Below are 8,500 nucleotides of genomic sequence, written 5' to 3' on the forward strand. Positions count from 1 at the left end.
GCAGATGCGATGACTGGTTCATGGGTAACGGCTTCAATGCAAAGACAGGCCTTGTAAACCTGCGTTCATGTAGTTAAATCATGGAGAATTAAATTACTTGGTGCCCTTTTGTGAGCGAAGGAGCCCAAATAGCTTTGCTTATGAAATTGTCAGTGGTGAGTTAGTGTCATCTTAAAAAGCCTACCAGTCACTCTTTGATGCGGTCCATCGACGGCAGAACCTTTCGAGAGATTGCATGGTTTAGGACAGATGGTGTAAAAACAGCAAGTGTCAGAGAAGTAACGACCCCTGCTTGTTCAGTTGCCATTATAAGAATGAGGTTCTTACACACACACCTCATACGTGTTGGTACGGATGTATAATGATAATTGGGTTGTGGTGACGGTACTCGAAGTTTGGTGAACCTCTTTGCAGCATACAGGGCTCGAGAGATCATCTTGTTTGGATCCTGCTCCGAATTAGGTGAACAATATCAGTCAGTGTAATCCGGCTGAAATGGAAATCAATCTGGTATCGCTGTGAATGAAGAGGGTTCGCGAATTCGTCCAGCTAGCCCGCGCAACAAATAATTGTCGTGTTTAGATTTAAACGTTTCTGTTTTAAAGTGTGTGTTTCTAGAATCCCAGGCTTTCTTTGAGGTCCCAATAACGGCATATTAAAAGAACCAATGTAACTTTTCTTTGTTGGTGATAATTATGTTGTCAAGGGCAAGTCTCTCCAAGAGATTATTTGTTCACGCTACCCCAAAGTAATGCACGTCAGAAAGGGCTGCAGGTTGGTAAGTGGCGTTTTTGGCTATGAACTCTGTCCGTTTAAACACCAGACAACGACCTTATCCGTTAGATCACATGGGCTGTCTGAAAAGATGGTTCGACAATACTAATAGTTGAAATTGTTTTCGTATGGATTGTGTCATGATGATTGAAATACGAAACGCAAAGTTGTGAGCAATCCTTATGAAAGTTTGCCACTCCCAAGCCGTGGCTGACTAGATCAACTCCAATGATCTCATGGGCTGCACCGCCGTAAATTCTTACCTGAAGTTCTTCTATATAACTCCGACAAATTCTTAAAGTCGCTCATTATTCAGCGAAATACACTCATTTGCAAACAAATTTGGTTATTTCGAGAGACACACCTAGAAACCCGCTGAATCTCTCGTTTGTGATGCTTCCAGGCAACTTAATGTGCTGCACCCGGTCGCCTCGTGTTTCAGTCGCTACGATATTCGAGATATCGCGATACACGTACATTCGTAATGCACTCATAAGGTTGCTGAAAAGTTTTCGACAGCATACGACCGGTTTTACCCTTCTTGGGGCTCATTACTTTCTCCTAACGGAGATGACTCATTTTCCTAATTTATTTGCTCTGACTTAACTAGATGCACTCAAAATTAAGTAGGTCTTCTCTGGTTGTCCATAAACACTTTGAAGTATTTCCCGGGAAGCAGTAGATCACTCATTAAAAAAATATCACTTTAAGCACGTGCCGGGCTTGAGAACGAAGACAATTAGTTTGAAAACCTTGGTCAAGATTTGTTCCACTCTCCTTGAATACTCTGCTTTTCAACAACTTGAAAACACGACTCAGGTCAACCTGAAATCTCAGAGGGCTGAGTCATCTGGGCGTAAACCACGCATCTTGCGACTAACTAATGTATCAAACATTGTTTGTTAACTGCCGCTTCGGTGAACTTGGAGTAGTCTCTTAGCGCAAATTATTGTGTGTGGCTTTTCGGTACACCCGTGGAAAAGTAAATTTGAACTGAAATTAGCTTGCTTTGCTCACCCATATTTGGTCCTCCCTTGTAGATTTAGATTCATTGAACAACTGCCCAAATCGGTCGCAGCTACGCCCACCCGATAAAGTTAAATGGCCTTATATGATTGATCACCAGCCGTATCTTCGGCAAACTAATTGCGTCAAAGTGATTAGACAGAGTTTGCCAAAGTTTATCTACGCACAAAATAATTTTTAGGCTTTTGCAACTTGTTATATTATTCCTGTAGATAAGAGTAACTTTCGTGCGACTCAAGGAGAACAATGACCTGAATTTAGGTATTTGAAGGGTAGTTGATTCTTCTTATTAGTTTCATCACAATGGTTATTGTATTCAACCCTCACAGTAGTCGAGCCATGTTGACGCACAACCTCAACAGAGGACTGACAATACTGCTCGATGGGTGGTTACTTCAATACAGACGCAGTATTACTCTAATCAGTGCTGGCTGCAGGCATATTGTCCACACCTGACTCACGTAAACTACGAGCAGTTAGCATGCTGTTTTACTGCTAGCCTCAACAGGTGAAATGAGCATTAATTTGCCAACCTATGCTTGATAACTACTCATCTGTTAGCAATAAAACTGTTGGCAGACGACAACAAAGGCTCAGTGATTAGAGCGCAAAGTTACTGACCAGGAGGTCCGTGGTTCGAACCCGACCTCTGCTTCTCGACTTCTGAGCTGAAGACCTCTAGTGTCAAACGATTATACAGCAGGGTAATCAGACCAGTAATCGACACTACACCTATCGTCCCTCTGAAGTCTAGCGAGCTCCTGAAGGTTCTTTGTAGGAGGAATCTTGTCTCCACTGTGAACTGCCGCTTCAGAAGACCTGATAAGTCAAATTCCTAAGTGTAGTCGCCACAATCCCTAAATGACCGTACACTATGATCCAAAAGATCACCAAAACTAGTGACCAAATGGTTCTCCTCCCCCCAAATAACTTTCGGCATAAATATGTATCACTTTAGGTTTGTCTTGCGAACCACATACTTGGACTATATCATTTCATGGATAAATTCTCTTCGACTTACGGGGGAGGCACCTAATTTGCGTATAAAACCACATTTACTCTTATGTTCATAGTTATCTGCAGCTGACTGTGTGCACACTTTCCTTCAATCCTGACAGGTTACTCGCTAGGATTACATCTGCTTCATCTCCACTGCAGGCATGGACTATCAGAGTAGCCTGCGTTGTGCTGCCTGTTCAACCAGGCTTGGTAAGACAAGCCTAATTACAGCCATTGGCCGGAACAACAGTGAGACTCCTGTCGAAGAACTCTAACAATGCGCGTCTTTGCTGTGAAAATTATGCTTCATGATAAGTTGAGTACGCATGATTTGTGTGACAGATATTGAAGAAGCGATAGCGTAGTAATGGATGTTTCAGAATCCATTCGAGCAAGCCCATGTGTGAATAAAGGCAATGGTACCCCCAGGTTGAATGACACTCTACTGAGTAAGAGCCTATCAGAATTATCCGAGTTATAAATCTCCCCCATTCAACTAATTGCTTGCTACTTAGAGTGGAGTTGGTAAGCAAGCTAATCTCACTAGAATGAGCTTTTCCACTAATCGCCAAATCAAACTATTTGAACTCATAGACCGAGTCAGAAGTATTCAACAAATGAGTATATCACTTTTTTTTCATTCTTAAGATAGACTATGAAAGCTGAAACCCCAAACAACAAAACGTGCCCTTAATCAGTTTTCAGATAGTTGGACGTCTTCCTTTGGTTGTGGCCTTGTTTTATTTTGTCCCATCTCTATAAATAACCAAAAGTAGACTTTATTATGTTCCAAGGACTCAATATCGCCTATTACCCGTAAATGGATAATACATTAGTCCTTTTAGTCACATCAATTCGCTAGATTTGTGCACGCGTGCTCTGGTTTCTTGATCAACTTGCAAATGAGGGTAAAATCCAGAATGTCAAGCCTTGTTGTTCCTTCCTTGGCTTGGAGCAACTATTTCAATCCGTTCCTTGTTCTCGTTCTGACATTATATCTTCGTCATTCAAATTTTTGGGTCAATTACAAATTAGGTAGAAGGAAGGAGATAAATTCGGGAATAAAATGGGCATACTTTGTGCTGCTATGAGCCAAATAAAACAACAACAGACTTTCCGCATACTAACCACCTCCTCAATGACTGTTTTAGCGGCGTCGGCATTCATAGTTTACCCTTCGATAATTGAAAGTGAAGCAGCTAACTTGCGTCGTTCATAGTTGCTGTAAGAATTTTTGTTTTGTTTTCTGACATGGTTTGCTTTGGAACACGTAATAATCTTCCATAAGGCATCGTGTGAAAGAGCCTGAGAATCACTGCTATGCTGTTAACACTAGCAGATTCCCGAGGCTAGTAAAAAAACCCAAACAACCGGCCACTGACACTTTCTAATTAAAAAAATAAATCATCCATCTATCCATATGGCTTATTTACTCTACTTCGGTTCACTGCAACTGTGAACTATAGACAGGACGCTGGAATTTGTCTAGGCCATTTCCGCACATCATTTTGCATAAAAATCATAGCTAACTCTCTGTGTTAAAATCGGCATTTTGGTCGAACTATCTTATATTTGCACTCCCTACTGTGACGCACCTAGTAAATGCTGCAGAAAAAACATTCTCATTGTGTTAGCTACACAGTTAGACGGCTTTTACACACCGAGTAACGTAAAAGAGCCGCCTGGGACCAGCTATCAGATAACAGAGAATAAAACGGTCTGTTTTGTGCGTCACTGACTGTTTTACCTAGTCACTGACAAGTGTGGTAAAAGAAAATACCATGTTGGGGAATGGACATATTTACCCCGAAGGAGTTAAACCTTAAGAGATTTGGCTTCAGCCATACTTTCAAAAAAATGTAGTATCATTTAGTGGCAGCTGACTTTTCCGAGGAGACCGTGAAGTGTAGCTGAACAGTGAATTTCATCAGCCAAAGGAGCTGTCCTGCTTTTACCGTTATATGCCACTGTAGCTTTAGACCAGCTGAACAAGCGCAGCTTTCCCAACACCCGAACAGATACCGCTTTTCATTGTGTACCATGCTCCAAAGCTTGCTAGTCTGAGAAAGAACCACAAGAAAAGCTACTTTTCCTCAGCTTAGCTTATCTCGTTCACTACTTCGCATATACCTGTACGCCAAAAGTGTTTTACGTCCACCTTTTCCGACTGACTTGTCTTGGTTTCGCATCCCAAAATCCACTCCAGAACTGTGTATCGATGCCACCTGCATACAGACACATAAACCGTGCCCTTTAACATCAGCAGTCTCAGAATCTTACTTAATTCTACCAGTCCCTCATTTTTCCATTGCAGGTATTCCATCGCCCAACAGACTCCACACAAAAATTGCCAAAGAAAGAGAGCCCAGCGAAATGTGCACGATAAGACACTTATGCAGTAACCTTCTCGAAGATCATCCGGTCATTCCACAACCCACATAACAGTTTTCGTCCTATGATTGCGAGGGTTCAACATTATATCAGCTTATTTAAACAGGTCACCTTACCGCTGTTGTGTCTGCCAAGATGCGCAAGTTTTTTTTTACAACCCATAACCCCTGCAGCCGATACTTCTAAAAGGTTTTGAAAATCGCCTCTCCTCGCTTCTAATTTATGTTTTCTTTGTTCCATTTTCAATGTTCCTGCAATTAATTTAATTCTTTCAATGGGAGTTTATAAAACAATGGATGGATACTGACTAAACCTAGTGTATACAGCCCCGTCATCTTTTGTTTTTTTATTTTCATGGAAATTTTTTGTACGTCGTGACATGTGAAGAAACAGTACTGGTTATCTGTCGGAACACTCGGTTTCCGGGAGCACTTTGAATGTCTATCAACACTTCACAACACTTCTTTCCCAACACTGTGGACGAATTTTCCTTGCTGTTCCTCAGTTAGTCTGTCAATTCAGGGCAAAGTGAATCATGGACTCACCTGCGTCTGACACGACACGGATACATTTCACATCGTTAACCCTCACCACTCAGCTAAATCAAAACAGTGACAATAGAAACGATAGTCTAAATGGATATATCTTCGTGTCCAAACGGTCCAAACGAATGACCTTGTTAACAGAGAATTCAGGAAGATATGGCCTTCTGTTTTGTGCTTCGCTTCATACCGAGTAAAAACTAACCTAGACAACAGCGCCTGTCTAGTTTTGCTTGCGTCTTGATGAAGACGGAAGACATGACAGACAAAATTCAACCATGGTTAGCCTCATCTTCATTAATATCTATCACCCTACTACGGTCAAGGAGTGAGAAACACTGAGCACCAACGGGAGTTTATCTCAGTTTGCTGCTGTGTGAAAATTTCGTCACCCCTTGTGAAAACGTGTCCTAGACCAAGGTAATTAGCCAGATACACGTTCAGCTGCTGAACGTCTTCAAGTTCAAAATTTGCCCTAGACATGGCTATGCGTGCACATCTCCCATCCAGCCAATGTCTGCCATAGCCCGGAACCGGATAAAAGATAGATGCTCGTTTTGAATGTCACATCATTTTTGTCTTTGACGTACCAGTTGTCATTGTGTACACACACACGGACGTGAGGTGACTCACTTAGGCGAAACAAATATTTGCGATCTAACCAGGAATGAGCTGTTTGGCATTCTGACAACGTTTTTTTTCTTGTGGGAATAATCACAAAGTATTTGGCATAATTTCAAAGCACAAGAAAAATAATATCAGGATAGTTAGTGGATTTTTAGCAGAAAGTACTCCATGCCATTGAAAATCTTGTAAGAGATTATATGATATGTGAATACCTATAGTCCCTAAGTGTGTGGATGTTCAAGAATGACACTAGTTGCGAACTACACTCATTTGCACATCAAGTTCGCTTCCATAGGAGACTCACCTGAAACCAAGCTAGATTTCCCGTTTATGATATGATTGAATCTGATAGAGTCGAATAGAGGTCAGCTCATGTTTTACTTAGTGCACTATTCGGCATATTTCAGTGTATTTTCCTGAAAGGAAAGTACTTGTAAGTTTGCTGGAAACTCTTTGACAATCCACGACCGGTTTCGGGTTTGTTGGCCCTCATCAGACAGGCAGACTCTCTGAGTTTTGTCAACCTTGTGTTTTACTTGAATCCATTATGCACGAACTTCACACAACACACTCCTTTGCACACACACACACACACACACACACACACACTCATACCAATGTTGTCTTGTCTAGGCTTGGTTTATCCCACTGATATCTATAATTTGCCCTATATAGGTAATTAAGATACCCAGTAAACTGGAACTATAAAATTTCCGAGTGTCCCTTTGACTCTGAACATCAAATTCTTCTATTAAGGAGTAATTCCACACCGGATCTTCTCGCACATACTCTTGGACACTTGGAGATATTTTTATACTCACAAATTAGCTCCAACTTTCATCGGTTAGTAGTCGCTCAAGAATAGTATGTAAACTTTTTGATTAGATATCGGAGCCTTGAGTAAAACTTCCACCTCGTTAAATATGTATTCATTCTCTTTTTTCACTCCTGTGGCTGACATCGCTTTTCTTGAAAGGAAATAGCACTTTGCTCTGTTTCGGCTCAAAGTAATCACACTGATAACCAGTTACACGCGGTTGATGTGGTTAGCAACTCCTGTGTGATACTTAACAGGCTTAAGAGCTTACTCGAAACGCACACTAAATGACTGCCATCAGTGATGAGGTGTTGTATGCTGACATGGTTCTTTCGTATTGGTCGTTTGGTGCAGATGAACAGAAGAAACCATTGTCCTGAGATTGTCATTTCGAACACTAACTTAGCTGCACTGGTCAGTCAAAGCATGGGTACCGGAGTCACATTCCACGTAGTCGGCGAGCTGAACCACCTCCTCGTGGTGGTAGCCTGGACGTCTGTCTGGGTGAGCTAAGAGTTCAGCAACTCCAGACAGGGCCAACCACCCCGTTTGGTTTCAATGTGCTGGTTACTTTCGACAATGTATACTACGAATCATCTGGCGCCTCCGCACCAGTTCCAACCAGTACACAGGAAAGTCTCGTTGGGTTCACGTGTGAGGAATGTGGCAAGTGCTGCAAATCGAAAGCTGGCTTTGTAGCCCATCATCGAGTTCACGACAATGGAAGTGTTGGTACGAACACAGTCGCCCAATTGGCCTGCGCTGATTGTTCCCGCCTTTTTCCGACGAAGATTGGCCTGAGTCAACACCGCCGGCACGCACACCCCACCCAGCATAATGCAGATAAGCTTGGCCGAGTGAAGTATTCCAGTACCCGCTGGTCCCAGCAAGAGTCACAATCGCTCTTACGCCTGGCTAACAATCTATATCCATCTTGCGGCACGCAAACCGAGCTGTTCACGAGATTGGAGCAGTATTTTCCTGGCCGATCGGCTATCAGCATCAAAACCAGGTTACGGGTGCTTAACTGGCAAGCACAACAGGACGAAACATCATCTGGTGAACCTGAGCAAACTATCAGTCAGACGACGGCCTACTCATCAGAAGCCGATGACTACAGCGTCTGGTTTAAACAAACCGTGGATTGCACCGTGTCACTCTTGAAATCCCATGCTGACCGTTCGCTCGCTAGTGTTGACCTTCTGGCATTTCCCCGAGGGTTGCAGTCTGGCATCATGACACCGGAGCAAGTCCTGTCGCTTCTGAACCTCCACGCCTCCAGGACATTTCCACACACCTGGAAAACTGTTTCCCGACGTCGCCG

At 42.7% G+C, this 8,500-nt stretch overlaps 1 protein-coding gene across 1 annotated transcript in view; it reads left to right on the forward strand.

Moving 5' to 3' along the window:
- Positions 1 to 1,090: 1,090 nt before the first annotated feature.
- Positions 1,091 to 8,500, forward strand: part of T265_13915 (hypothetical protein) — a gene marked incomplete at both ends in the record, with an annotated part of 9,606 nt that continues 2,196 nt past the window's right edge. The window contains 2 exons of the mRNA XM_009171115.1: positions 1,091 to 1,271; positions 7,583 to 8,483. Coding sequence (XP_009169379.1) covers positions 1,168 to 1,271; positions 7,583 to 8,483 — 1,005 coding nt within the window. The remainder of the gene's footprint in view (positions 1,272 to 7,582; positions 8,484 to 8,500) is intronic.

This window comes from Opisthorchis viverrini (assembly GCF_000715545.1).
Source record: "Opisthorchis viverrini unplaced genomic scaffold opera_v5_118, whole genome shotgun sequence".
NCBI classification, from domain to species: domain Eukaryota; kingdom Metazoa; phylum Platyhelminthes; class Trematoda; order Opisthorchiida; family Opisthorchiidae; genus Opisthorchis; species Opisthorchis viverrini.